The sequence below is a fragment of the Lagenorhynchus albirostris genome, chromosome 7 (assembly GCF_949774975.1).
Source record: "Lagenorhynchus albirostris chromosome 7, mLagAlb1.1, whole genome shotgun sequence".
In the NCBI taxonomy this organism is placed as follows: Eukaryota; Metazoa; Chordata; class Mammalia; order Artiodactyla; family Delphinidae; genus Lagenorhynchus; species Lagenorhynchus albirostris.
The window spans coordinates 52724338-52742245 of NC_083101.1; the positions used below are offsets into that span (position 1 = coordinate 52724338).

The following is a 17908-nucleotide window of genomic DNA, read 5'->3' on the forward strand; positions in this document are numbered from 1 at the left end:
GAGGCTCAGAATGCCTTGACCCTAGCAGTTCTGCAATATTAGGAGTGTGTATTATAAATATAGCTGCATCCCTGTGAGATAGGTAGAATGTGAGGGCATACAGAGCCACCGCAGGCCCACATGGGGATGTGTCAACATCTCCGGACTGGGATAAACCTGACATCTTAACCTGAAATTAAACGTATGTTCCAAGGCTTTCGAAATGAGAAGAAATTAGAAAAAAAGAGGAAAGGGGAGACCATAACCCCTCTCCCCACACTTCCACCCCTGCCTCTTACTTACTTGAGAGAGAATGCTTTAAGGTACCCCAGTGGCAGCAGGGTGACCAAGAAAACACAGGTGCACCACATTTATGGACTATCACATTGGCTAGGAACACATCTGAACTGCATCTCTCTACGTATTATCACGCAGAGAATTGCCATTTCAAAGGGGGAAAGAATTGAGAGGCAGAATTAAGTGCATAAATATTTTGTTTCCTTATTTTGATGCAACACGAGGCAGAATATCCAAGACTCTGTGGACCTCTATTGTCAGCTTCAACGTTTGCCAGCTGTGGTAATTCAGCCTCAAAATCTCTGCTCTATGCCGTACTGGCTATAAAAAGTAAGTACTTTTTCTCTGGTGCCACTGTCACCATACTGTTTACATTGTCTCAGCACTGTGTATTTCTCTTTCTCAGGAAAAGCTCAGGAATATGATGCAAGTCTTAAAAAAAAAAAAAAGTAATAGCTTCCATTGTGACCTGGTTCACATCCTCTTCAGTACACACGCAGCGCGCTCATTAATGTTAATGGAATTTGCATGTATGTACTGAAGGGAAAATATAGTTGCCCACGCCTATGTATTCTTTATTTTCCCATCAGACCAAGCACAACACTGTACATTTGGGAGTCCAATGGCATCTATATCTTTTAATTCTGAAACATAAGTAACTCAGATTAAAAATTATTCATTCTGAAATGTGGTGTTCCCACCAGCAAATGGGATGGGCATTTCTGCTTAGATAACTACGATTCCAAGAAGCCAATACCAGATGATGACTCTTTAGTAAAACAAACAACCAGTGCTGTTATAATAAAATAGGCTAAAAGAAAAACACAAAAACTCCCTACTGAATCGGTAGAGAATGTATTCTCATTATTTTTAAAAATTCCATATTAATCTTCCCATATGCATCTCCAGAGGAGTGAAAACACAAGATGAGAAAAAGAGAATTGAAAATAATCATTGTTGAGTTGAGATTCCAGATCGGCCAGCAGTGAATATTTGTACTAGGCATTACTGAACGATACGGAGATGTCTGAGACCCATTTAAATCCAGACCATATACTTCGTTAGGTCTTGAACTTTACCTGGAATCTTCCACTGCAGGAGATGATTTCCAAGCTATTTTGTTCTTGATTATTTCCAGTCCAAGTAAAATGGACAATAAAAAAAAGATGCCTCTATACTGTTTCCATGATGGATGTTCATGACCAAAATAACTTCACCATCTGATGTATTTCACAGTTTTAAGTTAAAACAGACCTAGTATAATATGCTCATACATCTGGCTCAGGTGCTGCATTTGCCATATGTTTGTGAAATAATCCAAGGAGATGTTACAATTGCACGTTCCCCTTGGGACCTGAATAAAATGTGCCCACAAAGAGTTACCTAATTATTCATTCTTGCCAACAACATCCTTTCCTAATAATAAGGGGGTGCTTAAAATGAGACAATAGAGCTTTCAATCTTGAGAGATGTCAGTGCCACTTATTGTTTCAAAAACAGAAAGTCTTTTGCATTTTCTTAAATAAGAAAAAGATCCTTGGCCTTTAAAGCAAATAAAATACTCTGCAGGTGGTATATTTGGTATTCTTATGGGAGCAAACTCTGAAGTGCCGTCAAGGCCAGGGCTCCCCGAAAGCCATTGGCTGAAAGCCCATGTAGCCACAATGGAAATTAGTGACCCAAAGGTTGATGGTCCCTAAGAAATGGCCCCTCAGGTAATACTACATGTTCATGGAGAACTTTATCATTGGCAAATTGCTTTCATATATGTTACCACGTTTAATTTTTACAACAACCTTGTAAAAGCCGGTAAAAAGGCATACCTTATCTGGTCTTGCCAGTTGTAGTACTGATTCTTCATAGCACTAATTAGCCAGAAAGGTGAACATCTTTTTAAAACTTAAAAAAAAAATTTTAGGGCTTCCCTGGTGGCGCAGTGGTTGAGAGTCCGCCTGCCGAGGCAGGGGACACGGGTTCGTGCCCCGGTCTGGGAAGATCCTGTATGCCGCGGAGCGGCTGGGCCCATGAGCCATGGCCGCTGAGCCTGCGCGTCCGGAGCCTGTGCTCCGCAACGGGAGAGGCCACAACAGTGAGAGGCCCGCGTAAAGCAAAAAAAAAAAAAAAAAAAATTTTAGTCTCAACCCATGAGCACTAGTTGCCATAATGCACAATTCTCACTTGCAGCCCTTGACAATCTGCTTTCTTTCCTCTTTTCCTGCTGCTTACATCCTTTTATCCCATGACTCTCTCTCTCTCTCTTTTTTTTTTTATGATTCTCTTTTGATTCAAAAGGAATAATTTTATTTTCTTTCAAGGGTTAAAAAGCTAGGAAATTAGTTTAATGATTAAAATACAGGCTGGCCATGAAAATATAAATTTTAAGATAGGCCAGAACAAAGGTCAGATAAATAAATCATGCTCTAGGCCTAGCTTAATCCACCATTAAATCAATTTAAAAGAATGTGGCAAAGATGAAGATATCAGCCAATAATCCTCTAATAGTGTGTTAATTGTATATTGACTAAAGTGACAAACTATGTGAGAGCTGTGTTTCCATAGGATTAGGCTAAAAGACCCTACATAGCCAGATTAGGTTAGAGGTTCTTTTTTCCTGGAATATAAACCTCAGAGTCAAATAGGATACAAAGGATGAGAGATGGGGAGGAGATTGGCCTCCGGTTTCCCAGTTTGTAAAGGGCTGTCAGTGCCCAGACGTCTGCATTCAGCGTGCGGGTTCAAAACAACAGTTTGTTTGTTTAAGTATAGTTGACTTACAATGTTATGTTAGTTTCAAGTATACAGCATGATGATTTGATATTTTTATAGATTATACTCCATCTAAGGTTATTATAAAATATTGGCTATATTCTCTGTGCTGTACATTACATCCTTGCATCTTATTTATTTTATACCTAGTAGTCTGTACCTTTTAATCCCCCACCCCTATCTTGTCCTTCCCCTCACCCCTCTCCCTACTGGTTACTTGTTGGCTCTCCGTAACCATGAGTCTGTTTCTGTTTTGTTAACAGTCACGGTATGGAAGCAACCTAAATATCCATTAACAGATGAATGGATAAAGAAGATATGGTAAATATATGCAATGGAACATTAGTCAGGGAAAAAAAAGAATAAAATTTGCCAATTGCAACAACATGGATGGACCTGGAGGCTATGCTTATGCTTATGTCACTTATTCTTAGTGAAATAAGCCATACAGAGAAAGACAAATACTGTTTGTTTTCACTCATATGTGTAATCTAAAAAAGAAAACAAATAAATGTAACAAAATCTTAACAATTTTTGATTGCTCAATGTATAATATTTTCTGTATATATATTCCCCATGAGAGGAAGAAACAATTATTATACGGAAGTGAGTGACTATTGGTCTCTTGTTGGGGTGAGAGAAATGAAAAAGAAAGTTCATAGAAGAAGTGTGACAAATCACCTTGAAAAACAATAGTCCACAAAATATTCCTTGTTCATATACGCTGAGGCCAGGGGGAGAAGACTGTAATAGTTTAAAGGGGCCCATGTATCCTTGGCCTTGTCGTATGATGAATCTCAGATGAGTGTCTGAAGAGTCCATGAGAGCTGAGGGGTCTATTATCAGAAATACTGAAACCTAAATTCTTTTTTTTTTTTTTATTGAAGTATAGTTGATTTACAGTGTTATGCCAATCTCTGTTGTACAGCAAAGTGACTCAGTTTTATACATATAGACATTCTCTTTTAAATATTCTTTTCCATTATGGTTTATTCCCAGAGATTGGATATAGTTCCCTGTGCTATACAGTAGGGCCTGTTGTTTATTCATTATAAATGTCATAGTTTGCATCTACGAACCCCAAATTCTCAGTCCATCCCTCTCCCTCCCCCACTCCCCCTTGGCAACCACAAGTCTGATCTCTATGTCTGTGAGTCTGTTTCTGTTTTGTAGATAGGTTCATTTGTGTCATATTTTAGATATAAGTGATATCATATGGTATTTGTCTTTCTCTTTCTGACTGACTTCACTTAGTATGATAATCTCTAGTTGTATCCATGTTGCTGCAAATGGCATTATTTTGTTCTTTTTTATGGCTAAGTAGTATTCCATTGTGTATATATACCATATCTTCTTTATCCATTCCTCTGTCCATGGACATTTAGGTTGTATCCATTGAAACCCATCTTCTTGAAGAAGAGTGTCTCAGCAGAGCGTATGCACAGACCTCATCCAATCCCTTTCTCAACACCTACTTCAGCTAATTCATTGAAGTAGTTAGACCCTCCTGGTCAAGGATATTCACAACCACGATCTAGAGTTCTAAAAAATGTATATGTTCTAGTAGTGTTTGGCAAACACATTCTTATTATAGCATCAATTGTGGTCAGAATGCATTCCAGTCTGTGTCAAGTTGTCTGTGTAACCAAGTGGGTATTCCTAATTTTAATTTTGGCACGGCATGCTTTGAGATTCCACAGGCAAATTTTTTTCCCATTCTTTGAATGATATACCTTTCAAAAATATATACATTTCCTTCATTCACTAAATGTCTGTTGAGTGCCTACTAGTATACTACAAGCTCTGCATACAAAGTTGAGAAAGCAAGGTCCTGCTCTCAAGGCATTTAAACAAATGAAGAATCAGACTTGCAAACGAGCAAATACAATGAGATTTGCTAAACTGGGTGATCCACAAAGTTGAATGGCAGATTAAGATAATGCATTTAAATCTGTCCTGGAAAACCTCCCAGAGGAAGAAGAATCATGAATAGGTATTTTCCGGGTAGACAGACGATTTTAAAATGTATGTTGTGAGTCATGAGAGGCCGATGATCAATTGTAAGCAAGGGAGTAACATAATCAAATTTTTGTATTTGAACTCTGGGGCTACTACAGAAGGGGGATTGGAAATGGGAATTTCTGGAAACTGAGCAAATGTCAAGAGTTGCATTGCAGTGGTTAAGGGAGTTGACGGACCTACTCAAATAGACTGGTGGTCCCATTAGAGATGAGAGTTACGCAAAGAGAAGAATAAATAAAATACATCGTTTGGAATGTGAGAAAGAAGTCAAAGGCTTCCAGGCTACTGGCTTGGGAAACTGGAGAAAGGGTCTATAATTCATTAATATACAACATATAGGACAGAGCGCAGGTTTTGTGGAGTGACTAGGGATGAGCACGAAAGCAGAGAGGAACATGTTCAGTTCTGGACGTACTGAGTTTGCAGCGCCTGTGGAATGTCCAGGTGGAATGATTTTGAAAACAGTTTGGAGACATAGGACTAGGGCTCAGAATCGACAGTGGTAGGGACAAGATCCCCCCCGAAAGTGACTAAAGTGAGAAAAGAAAATACTTATTTTTAAGAAGGGGTGGAGAAGTAGAAACCAATCAAGGCACCAAAAAAAAAGGAGCCAGCAGTGCAGAGGTAAATGAGGAGAGAGAGAGAGAGAGAGAGAGAGAGAGAGAGAGAGAGAGAGATGCCATGGGAGGCAAAGCCAGAACTTCCAAGAACACGAGAATAGTCAGCAGGACAAGCCATGTAAGATGAGAACTAGCCATGCTTATTCCATTGGGCGAGTACGTGCACAGGACAGTCTCAGTGCAGGGATATGGGGAAGAGCCAGGTTAGAGTGGACCAAAGATACAGAGTGCTGTGAATTCAGAGAGAATAAATCTAGGTTGCACTTTGTAAAAGAATAGCCATCAAAGAGAGAAGCACGAGGATGCTTTAAAAAATGGCCATTAAATGGGGTTATTTTTAATTCGTTTGTTTTCTAAATGAGAGGGGTGACCGTATTTTTATGCTAAAGGGAACAACCAATAGAGCATTGAAGGTAAGAAAAAGACATTATCGATAAGGCAAATTTCCTAGGAAGGCAGGGTGGAATAATATCCACTGCACCAGTGGATGGAGTTGCCTTTGATAAGAAAACTGTTCTTTGCTAGAGATGAGGACAAAGAGGGGATGGCTGCAGATGCAGGTCGGCTTATGGGAAAATGGGTGGAAAAATGAAAAAAAAGCCACTCTTGGTAGCTGCTGGTCCCTAGCTTAGAAACAAGGTCATCCCAAAGAGAGAAGATTGAAAGCTTTGAAGAGTGGTGAAGGTTTGGAATCGCAGCCCAGGGAAACGGGAGAAGCACACGTAATAGGACTGCTGAGAAACATTGCGGGAACAACCGAGATTAGTTTTACTCCAGATTTATGGCCTCCGTTCTATATGGTTGTGATTTTTCTTCTTCCTGCAGCAGAGCAGTGCTCAAGAAATGTTTACAGCTGAGGAGGCTCCAAGGGGTTTGCCTGAAGGACATGAAGTCCATCCATCTCTCCAGGTGGTTTGGAATTATACCTCAAGATACAGGTAAACCATCCAAATTAAAAATAGTTGAACTGTGTTGCTCTGGCCCCTCTTATTTGCTTTTACTGAATTGCATTTTGACTTCAGGCCTCAGCTCCTTGGAGGGACTCAGTGACAAACAGCCATAGGCCTACCTGCGTTGTTAGCACCACAGGGGATGTGGAGGAAAAGCAGCCTCAAATCCATTCATGTTCCACCCAGGAGGGTACAGAGAGTCATTTCCTCTAAACCCAGACGCCAGGAGACAATGGGGTTTTCACGAGTAACAACAATGTGTTCACTTGGTATAAAGCTAGGAATGGTCAAGAGCCTGGTCTTGACATCAGAATGCTTGGGTTCACGTCTAGAATCCATCACCTATTAGCTGGTTCACCTTGAGCCTTTTACCTTCTCTGTGCCTCAATTTCCTCGTCTGTAAACTAACGAAATATTCAGACCTACTTCACAAGGCTGCAGTGAGAAGTGAAACAATCAGTGTAAAAGTGTTTAACACTGTGTCTGGCAAATCATAAAAGTACTCACTACGTATTAGCCAGCTTTCTTGTTGTTATTATCTTCCAACTGCTCTTTTTTGGTTTTGGTTTTGTGTTTTGTCTTCATTCTCAGTGTGGCATGCATTTGCCTGTGTTAATTTACCTCTGGTCTCCACTTAATATAATTTTTTCCCTTTTTTTTTTTTACCCATACTTCACTTATTTCTTACCTGATATCCACCTATCACAGTTTTAGAATGAGGCAGAACATAAGAAAGTGAATTCAAGGAGGTCTTACACCAGTCAATAACTATAATTCTATCTATTTTTGTCCATGTTTTAGGAAAAGTTTCAAAGATGAGAAAAGGGACTTGGAACTTTCTTATCCCATATTTGCATTCAGAAATGCAAGTTTTCTTGAAGTCCATTTCACCTGATATTTACTTTTTTAGAACCATTCTTGATCGGCCCCTACAGGGACTTCACCCTAATTCAACATTAGCTCAAATACTTCTCATTATAAATAAACAACATATTAGTTTATTTGCCGAGGGGGCGGATTACTGTAGTTTGAGAAGCTTGCAAGGTTACTGTAGTTTGAGAAGCTTGAAAGGTTACAGTTTTGGAGAGGATGAGGGCTGGACTTGGCAGTCAAAGGAACTGACTTTGGATACAGCTCTGCTACTTACTAGCTCTTTTTGCCATTGGAACTCTGGCCTCGGTTCTTTCATCTGCTAAGTAGAGTTTACAGTATTGATCTCACAGTGTGGTTGTGAGAAATCAAAAAGGTGCTCAACAAAAATTAGTTGATTCTGTATCTAGCACAAGAAGTGACATTCAAATAGCCATTCAAACTTGTACCTGAAAAATTGGACCAAAGAATTCAATCATTCTTCTTAAATATGTTTAAAGGCAACCTGAATGTATTTTTCTTACTGAACTTAAGCATTTGAAATACATATACTAGCCTTTTAGGAATATTTAGTCATAAGTCAAAACAGAAAGCTTTACTTATCTTTTAAGAATATTTAAGAAATTTCACCTTGGTGTCAGAATGTCAACTTAGCCTATAATGTCATCAGGGAAACGTAGAAAATATCCCAGATTTAATTCTCTGCTTTCAGCTAAATAAGTAATCTGTGAAACCCCCGATGTACAAATAAGTCTGCTTTATCTCCTGCCTGCTAATAGCTTTGGTTTTGGTTTTGTTTTATTTTTCTTAGTGTTCTTGTTGCTGTTTTTGTTGTTGCATGGACCAATCAGTACTTGCAGATGAAAAATAGCTTTTGTTTTGTGGGTGTGGGCTGCCTTATCCCAGGTGTTGATATCAAAAGGAGAGCGAAAGGGTTTAGGCTGGTTCTTTAAGGAAATACGAGGACCTACTCCCTTGTCCCCCTTCCCTCTTTCAGGCCAAAAGCTGAAAACCAGAGGGCGTGTGTTGGTGGGCTACTCCCACCATTACAGACCATCCCTGAGAAAGCAGTGTCAGAAGCACAAAAAGAGCCCAAGTACAATGGTTAGTCTTCAAAGGGCCTCATTTATTATATTGCTCAGAGCCCCACAGAGTTGTTCCAAGCTCATAACCGCCACTGATTTCAAAGGGAGCTCTGAACTTGCATACGCTCTGCAAGGCACGGTGTGGGATGAGAAACAGGCTGAGTGGCTTGAAGCCATGTTCAGACATTTTTTAATGTTCGTAAATGTCTTTGGCACCATCACTTTCACACAGAAACCCACTTACCTCCTGCCGCAAAGTGTGAAATAAAGCCATTTTCAAGCCTGGGTAGGGGATAGTCTGGAAATTGGGCTAAATCTTAAAACTGCATGAAGATTGAAAATAGGATTCACAAGCTGGAGCTCAGCTCTCACTAACCCACTTCCAAGCTCAGATCACCATGACACTGTGCTCTGTTAGATACTGTCAGTGCCACCTTTGAAGGGTTAAGGCAGTAAAACGTGGTCATCTCAGTAGCTCCCAATCTAAAGGTCCCAACTCTAAGGCATCCCAGAATTGCTGGTCCATAGGATAGGAGAGGAGCATTCTTTCAATTGGGCCTTTATTGAGACCCAACAAGCACAGCCCTAGGGAACCTCAGGTTAGGGACTGGCATTTCCTGCCACACCTCTCTGCCTCAGGAGATGCTGTAAGTCCCCCCTTGGTCCAGAAGGTTTGTGAAAGACAGATTAGGATCCATCAGTTTTTCTCCTGATTACCTGCAGAACAACTAGCTGCCTTCCCCAGTTCTGTTTCTGTGGCTCCCTAGTCACCAAGACTAGGAGAAAGAGGTCCCTGAGTGACTCAGAAATTACTTTCTATACTCCAGGAAGCTCTGATACAGGTAATTCTCCAGGGAACCTCTGGACGGCTCCATGAGGACCCTGTTTTTGGAAGGATACAGAAAAAAGGTGTCCTTTTTTTATTTTTTAATTAATTAATTTATTTAGGGCTGTGTTGGGTCTTCGTTTCTGTGCGAGGGCTTTCTCTAGTTGTGGCAAGCGGGGGCCACTCTTCATCGCAGTGCACGGGCCTCTCACTATCACGGCCTCTCTTGTTGCAGAGCACAGGCTCCAGACGCGCAGGCTCAGTAGTTGTGGCTCACGGGCCTAGTTGCTCCGCGGCATGTGGGATCTTCCCAGACCAGGGCTCGAGCCCGTGTGCCCTGCATTAGCAGGCAGATTCTCAACCACTGCACCACCAGGGAAGCCCCAAGGTGTCCTTTTATGTTCACTGTTCAATAAATATTCCTTAAATCTTGGACAGTGTATTATTTTGGGTGCCATCCTTAGTAAGAAAGAGAAAGTTATTTATTTGGAAGAAAAGGAGTTAAATAATGAGACATTAGGGCTTCCCTGCTGGCGCAGTGGTTGAGAGTCCGCCTGCCGATGCAGGGGACGCGGGTTCGTGCCCCGGCCTGGGAAGATCCCACATGCCGTGGAGCGGCTGGGCCCGTGAGCCATGGCCGCTGAGCCTGCGCGTCCAGAGCCTGTGCTCCGCAACAGGAGAGGCCACAACAGTGAGAGGCCCACGTACCGCAAAAAAAAAAAAAAAGAGAGACATTAGATGTGGTTTTTAGAAATCTAGAGATGCCCTCTATAAGTTTAAAATGGCAGTCTCTTCTCTAAGGTTCATCAGGAAAATATTACTAAGAATTTATCTACTCACATCCTCACTATTTTGTCATTCTTTCAACCAATACTTGCTGCACACCTGCTCCATGCAGACGTAATTCCATTTGCTGGAATTCAGTAGTGAACAAAGCAGACAAAAGTCCCCTCAGTTAGCTTGTGTCTGAGTGGTGAACACATAGGATAACAAAATAAATAAGAAAACCTTCAAGCTCATGTTCTGTACACACTGCATGCTGTTCACTTACACATAAGATCTGTGGTCTTAGATGAGACGTAAAAGTAATGTTGCTTGACAAAAAAAAAAATTTCTCGAGGACAGACAGCAGAAGCAAGAAGAACTAAAATTCTGCAGCCTGTGGAAAGAAAACCACATTCACAGAAAGATAGACAACATGAAAAGGCAGAGGACTTTGTACCAGATAAAGGAACAAGATAAAACCTCAGAAAAACAACTAAATGAAGTGGAGATAGGCAACCTTCCAGAAAAAGAATTCAGAATAACGATAGTGAAGATGATCCAGGACCTCAGAAAAAGAATGGAGGCAAAGATTGAGAAGATGCAAGAAATGTTTAACAAAGACCTAGAAGAATTAAAGAACAAACAAACAGAGATGAACAATACAATAACTGAAATGAAAACTACACTAGAAGGAATCAATAGCAGAATAACTGAGGCAGAAGAATAGATAAGTGACCTGGAAAATAGAATGGTGGAATTCACTGCCATGGAAGAGAATAAAGAAAAAACAATGAAAAGAAATGAAGACAGCCTAAGAGACCTCTGGGACAACATTAAATGCACCAATATTCACATTATAGGGGTCCCAGAAGGAGAAGAGAGAGAGAAAGGACCTGAGAAAATATTTGAAGAGATTATAGTCGAAAACTTCCCTAACGTGGGAATGGAAATAGCCACCCAAGTCCAGGAAACACAGAGAGTCCCAGGCAGGATAAACCCAAGGAGAAATATGCCAAGACACATAGTAATCAAATTGACAAAAATTAAAGACAAAGAAAAATTATGGAAAGCAACAAGGGAAAAACAACAAATAACATACAAGGGAATTCCCATAAGGATAACAGCTGATTTCTCAGCAGTAACTCTACAAACCAGAATGGGGTGGCATGATATATTTAAAGTGATGAAAGGGAAGAACCTACAACCAGGATTACTCTACCTGGCAAGGATCTCATTCACATTCGACAGAGAAATCAAAAGTTTTACAGACAAGCAAAAGCTAAGAGAATTCAGCACCACCAAACCAGCTTTACAACAAATGCTAAAGGAACTTCTCTAAGTGGGAAACACAAGACAAGCAAAGGACCTACAAAAACAAACCCATAACAATTAAGAAAATGGTAATAGGAACATACATATCAATAATTACCTTAGGGCTTCCCTGGTGGCGCAGTTGTAGAGAGTCCGCCTGCTGATGCAGGGGACACGCGTTCGTGCCCCGGTCCGGGAAGATCCCACATGCCGCAGAGCAGCTGGGCCTGTGAGCCATGGCCGCTGAACCTGCGCGTCCGGAGCCTGTGCTCCACAATGGGAGAGGCCACAACAGTGAGAGGCCCGCGTACCACAAAAAAAATAAATAAATAACATAAATAAATAAATAATTACCTTAAACATGAATGGATTAAATGCTCCAACCAAAAGACACAGGCCTGCTGAATGGATACAAAAGCAAGACCCATATATATGCTGTCTACAAGAGACCCGCTCCAGACCTAGGGACACATACAGACTGAAAGTGAAGGGATGGAAAAAGATATTCCATGCAAATGGAAATCAAAAGAAGGCTGGAGTAGCAATACGCCTATCAGATAAAATAGACTTTAACATAAAGAATGTTACAAGAGGCAAGGAAGGACTCTACATAATGATCAAGGGATCAGTCCAAGAAGAAGATATAACAATTATATACGCACCCAACATAGGAGCACCTCAATACATACAACTGCTAATAGCTATAACAGAGGAAATCGACAGTAACACAGTAGTAGTGGGGGACTTTAACATCTCACTTACACCAATGGACAGATCATCCAGGCAGAAAATTAATAAGGAAACACAAGCTTTAAATGACACAGTAGACCAGATAGATGTAATTGATATTCATAGGACATTCCATCCAAAACCAGCAGATTACCCTTTCTTCTCAAGTGCACATGGAGCATTCTCCAGGATAGATCACATCTTGGGTCACAAATCAACCCTCGGTAAATTTAAGAAAATTGAAATCATATCAAGTATCTTTTCCGACCACAACACTATGAGATTAGAAATCAATTACAGAGAAAAAAACGTAAAAGACACAAACACACGGAGGCTAAACAGTACATTACTAAATAACCAAGAGATCACTGAAGAAATCAAAGAGGAAATCAAAAAATACCTAGAGACAAATGACAACAAAAACATGACTATCCAAAACCTGTGGGCTGCAGCAGAAGCAGTTCTAAGAGGGAAGTTTATAGTAATACAAGCCTACCTCAAGAAACAAGAAAAATCTCAAATAAACAATCTAACCTTACACCTAAAGGAACTAGAGAAAGAAGAACAAACAAAACCCAAAGTTGGTAGAAGGAAAGAAATCATAAAGATCAGAGCAGAAATAAATGAAATAGAAACAAAGAAAACAATAGCAAAGATCAATATAACTAAAAGCTGGTTCTTTGAGAAGATAAACAAAATTGATAAACCTTTAGCCTGACTCATCAAGAAAAAGAGGGAGAAGACTAATATCAATAAAATTAGAAATGAAAAAGGAGGAGTTACAATGGACAGCACAGAAATAAAGCATCATAAGAGACTACCACAAGCAACTCTATGCCAATAATATGGATAACCTGAAAGAAATGGACAAATTCTTAGAAAGGTATAACATTCCCAGCCTGAACCAGGAAGAAATAGAAAGTGTGAGCAGACCAATCACAAGTAATGAAATTGAAATAGTGATTAAAAATCTTCCAACAAAAAAAAGTCCAGGACCCGATGGCTTCACAGGTGAATTCTATCAAACATTTAGAGAAGAGCTAACAGCCATCCTTCTCAAACTCTTCCAAAAAATTGCAGGGGAAGGAACACTCCCAAACTCATTCTATGTGGCCACCGTCACCCTGATACCAAAACCAGACAAAGATACTACAAAAAAAGAAAATTACAGAACAATATCACTGATGAATATACATGCAAAAATCCTCAACAAAATACTAGCAAACAGAATCCAACAACACATGAAAAGGATCATACACCATGATCAAGTGGGATTTATCCCAGGGATGCAAGGATCCTTCAATATATGCAAATCAATCAATGTCATACACCATATTAACAAACTGAAGAAGAAAAACCATATGATCATTTCAATAGATGCAGAAAAAGCTTTTGACAAAATTCAACACCTATTTATTATAAAAAACTCTCCAGAAAGTGGGCATAGAGGGAACCTACCTCAACATAATAAGGGCTATATATGACAAAGCCACAGCAAACATCCTTCCCAATGGTGAAAAACTGAAACCATTTCCTCTAATATCAGGAACAAGACAAGGATGCCCACTCTCACCACTATTATTCAACATAGCTTTGGAAGTCCTAGCCATGGCAATCAGAGAAGAAAAAGAAATAAAAGGAATACAAGTTGGAAAAGAAGAAGTAAAACTGTCACTGTTTGCAGATGACATGATACTATACATAGAGAATCCTAAAGATACTACCAGAAAACTACTAGAGCTAATCAATGAATATGGTAAAGTTGCAGGATACAAAATTAATGCACAGAAATCTCTTACATTCCTATACACTAACAACAAAAATCAGAAAGAAAAGTTAAGGAAACAATCCCATTCACCATTGTAACAAAAAGAATAAAATACCTAGGAATAAACCTACCTAAGGAGGTAAAAGACCTGTACTCAGAAAACTATAAGACACTGATGAAAGAAATCAAAGATGACACAAACAGATGGAGAGATAAACCATGTTCTTGGATTGGAAGAATCAATATTGTGAACATGACTGTACTACACAAAGCAAACTACAGATTCAGTACAATCCCTATCAAGTTACCAGTGGCATTTTTTACAGAACTAGAACAAAAAATCTTAAAATTTGTATGGAAACACAAAAGGCCCCGAATAGCCAAAGCAGTCTTGCAGGAAAAAAATGGAGCTGGAGGAATCAGACTCCCTGACTTCAGACTATACTACAAAGCTACAGTAATCAAGACAATATGGTACTGGCACAAAAACAGAAATATAGATCAATGGAACAGGATAGAAAGCCCAGAGATAAACCCACACACCTATGGTCAACTAATCTATGACAAAGGAGGTAAGGATATACAATGGAGAAAAGACAGTCTCTTCAATAAATGCTGCTGGGAAAACTGGACAGCTAAATGTAAAAGAATGAAATTAGAACACTCTCTAACACCATACACAAAAATAAACTAAAAATGGATGAAAGACCTAAATGTAAGACTGGACACTATAAAACTCTTAGAGGAAAACATAGGAAGAACACTCTTTTACATAAATCACAGCAAGATCTTTTTGATCCACCTCCTAGAGTAATGGAAATAAAAACAAAAATAAACAAATGGGACCTAATGAAATTTAAAAGCTTTTGCAAAGCAAAGGAGACTACAAACAAGACGAAAAGACAACCCTCAGAATGGGAGAAAATATTTGCAAATGGATCAATGGACAAAGGATGAATCTCCAAAATATATAAACAGCTCATGCAGCTTAATATTAAAAAAACAGACAACCCAATCAAAAAATGGGCAGAAGACCTAAATAGACATTTCTCCAAAGAAGACATACAGATGGCCAAGAAGCATATGAAAAGCTGCTCAACATCACTAATTATTAAAGACATGCAAATCAAAACTGCAATGAGGTATCACCTCACACCGGTTAGAATGGGCATCATCAGAAAATCTACAAACAACAAATCCTGGAGAGGGTGTGGAGAAAAGGGAACCCTGTTGCACTGTTGGTGGGAATGTAAATTGATACAGCCACTATGGAGAACAGTATGGAGGTTCCTTAAAAAACTAAAAATAGAATTACCATATGACCCAGCAATCCCAGTCCTAGGCATATAACCTGAGAAAACCATAATTCAAAAAGACACATGCACCCCAATGTTCATTGCAGCACTATTTACAATAGCCAGGTCATGGAAGCAACCTAAATGCCCATCAGCAGACAAATGGATAAAGAAGATGTGGTACATGTATACAATGGAATATTACTCAGCCATAAAAAGGAACGAAATTGGGAGATTTGTAGAGACGTGGATGGATCTAGAGACTGTGACACAGAGTGAAGTAAGTCAGAAAGAGAAAAACAAATATTGTATATTAATGCATATATGTGGAATCTATAAAAATGGTCAAATGAATCAGTTTGCAGGGCAGAAATAGAGACACAGATGTAGAGAACAAACGTAAGGACACCAAGGGGGAAAGTGGAAGGGGGGGTGGTGGTGGGATGAAGTGGGAGATTGGGATTGACATATATACACTAATATATATAAAATAGATAACTAATAAGAACCTGCTGTATAGTGGTTAAGAATCTGCCTGCCAACGCAAGGGACATGGGTTCGAGCCCTGGCCTGGGAAGATCCCACATGCCGCAGAGCAACTAAGCCCATGCGCTACAACTACTGAGCCTGAGCTCTAGAGCCCGCAAGCCACAACTACTGAGCCCACGTGCCACAACTACTGAAGCCTGTGCACCTAGAGCCCGTGCTCCACAGTGAGAAGCCACGACAATGTGAAGCCCGTGCACCGCAACAAAGAGTAGCCCCCACTCACCACAACTAAAGAAAGCTTGTGCACAGCAACGCAGACCCAACACAGCCATAAATAAATAATAAATAAATAAATTTATTAAAAAAAAAGAACCTGCTGTATAAAAAAATAAAATTCAAAAAATAATTGTTTTTGTCTCTCCTCCAGAGGCCTATGAGTAGATACAGCAATATAGACAGATGAAGCATCACAAGAAGTTTCTAGAAATTTATCAAGTCATATCTATCCACAGTAGCATCCCTAAGTGTCTCTATCATCAATGTAAACACCTTTGACTAATCTGTCTTCACTTACTGCTATCCCTAAATACTTGATGCACAATGCCAGCCGGCTGCTTCCCTTCTTCTATCACAAAAGGAGACAACCACCTCTACCCCTAAAACACAATGTACTTCTAGATTTTCTCCCTTCATCTCTCCTTTTCTTCCTTTAGGTCCTATGTTGTACCAGGCATGGCTGATTCCCATGTGTCCCATCTTAATCACACTGAAAAAATTAATTCTGAATGTAGGTGCTGCTCGAAACACTGAAAAGAACAACGTAGAATGGGAAGATGTGAGTCAGATTGCTCAGTAGAGTATATGAATAATGCTGCTGCTCATGGCACCGGCTTCCACATGCTGTACCCGAGTTTACACGTCCTTTTACGGGTATAACATGTCATACAGTCCTCTAAAACCCTTGCTTCTCAAAGTGTGGTCCACAGCCCAGGAGCACCAGCATCTCCCAGAAATTGCTAGAAATGTAGAATCCCATGTTCTGACCCCAGCCTACTGAATCAGACTATGCGTTTTAACAAGACCCCCGGGTGTTCTTTACACACGTGGAAGTTTGAGGAGCTCTACTCTAAATAGTCCTGTGAGGAAATAGAAAATATCATTGCCTGTTTTTACAGATAAAATAAATCAAAGAAAACTAGGAGTTAGAGATGTTGGATTAGTTAGTAGGTAACCAAATGTGGAGTCAGGACCAGTGTTCTTTCCATTACATTACACCCCTCTTGGAAGGAACTGTCGCATACCTCTTTTTGGGTCTGCCATCACCCAACCCAGCGTTTCATAGCCGCCTTGCACAATAATTACAGCCTGATATTGTCCCCTGGTGGTAAGTGGGCGAATGCTAATCTCCTGCTTGATCATATGTTCCTTATGTAGAATGGTCTTGGTGCCTCTCGTCTGAGAGGTCTAAGGTTAATGACATGAAAGAAGTTTCATATTTAGAAATTTCTCCAATTTTCTCCAGGTCCTTACCAAAGAAGAACATGTCTGCTGGATAACAATTTTTGAGGTTTCTACTGCAAATTTCCTCTCCTCAGCTGGCTTGCGTTTCATCTGATCATCTTGGAGGAAAAGGGAAAGGCAGTTATTACATAGCAAACACTTCCTGGTGTACCCAGCTCAGTGCCCTGTATGTGTTATCTCCAGATTCTCAGAGAGACCCAAGGATTGACTATATTGCCCTATTTTACAGATGTGGAAGTTGAGACTCAAAGGTGACACATGTGGCACTCCTGGGAATCAAGCTAGAATCTGTCCTACACGCTGACCTCTTCCTAGAAGTAAGTCTCGCCTGAATTAGCACGGAAGGCAACCTAAGGTAGGGGAAGGGACTGTCATTACCTTCAATCTTTTGTCACTGTTGATGATATGGCAGGTACACATTTCCTAAAAGAGAAAAGTAGTTTCCAAATTCCTCCTGGTTTTAAGGGTTAAGTTAAGTAACTGGGGTGAAATCAAAACAGAGAGGAGCCAACTAGAGGGATACAAGCTAAATATGCAGAACTTCCCCAAAAGGACGCAAAAATCAGCACAGTAGTGTTGCTGGGTTACATACTTGAAAACATCCTTGACGACACC

The 17908-nt window shown here is 40.0% G+C and overlaps 1 protein-coding gene across 1 annotated transcript in view; it reads right to left on the minus strand.

Annotated features, from left to right (window-relative positions):
* The window catches only part of LOC132522633 (importin subunit alpha-1-like), a 114037-nt gene that overhangs the window by 74466 nt on the left and 21663 nt on the right, over positions 1-17908 (minus strand). Inside the window, 2 exon segments of the mRNA XM_060153204.1 lie at positions 17074-17236; positions 17303-17391. Of these exon segments, the coding sequence (XP_060009187.1) occupies positions 17074-17236; positions 17303-17391 (252 nt within the window).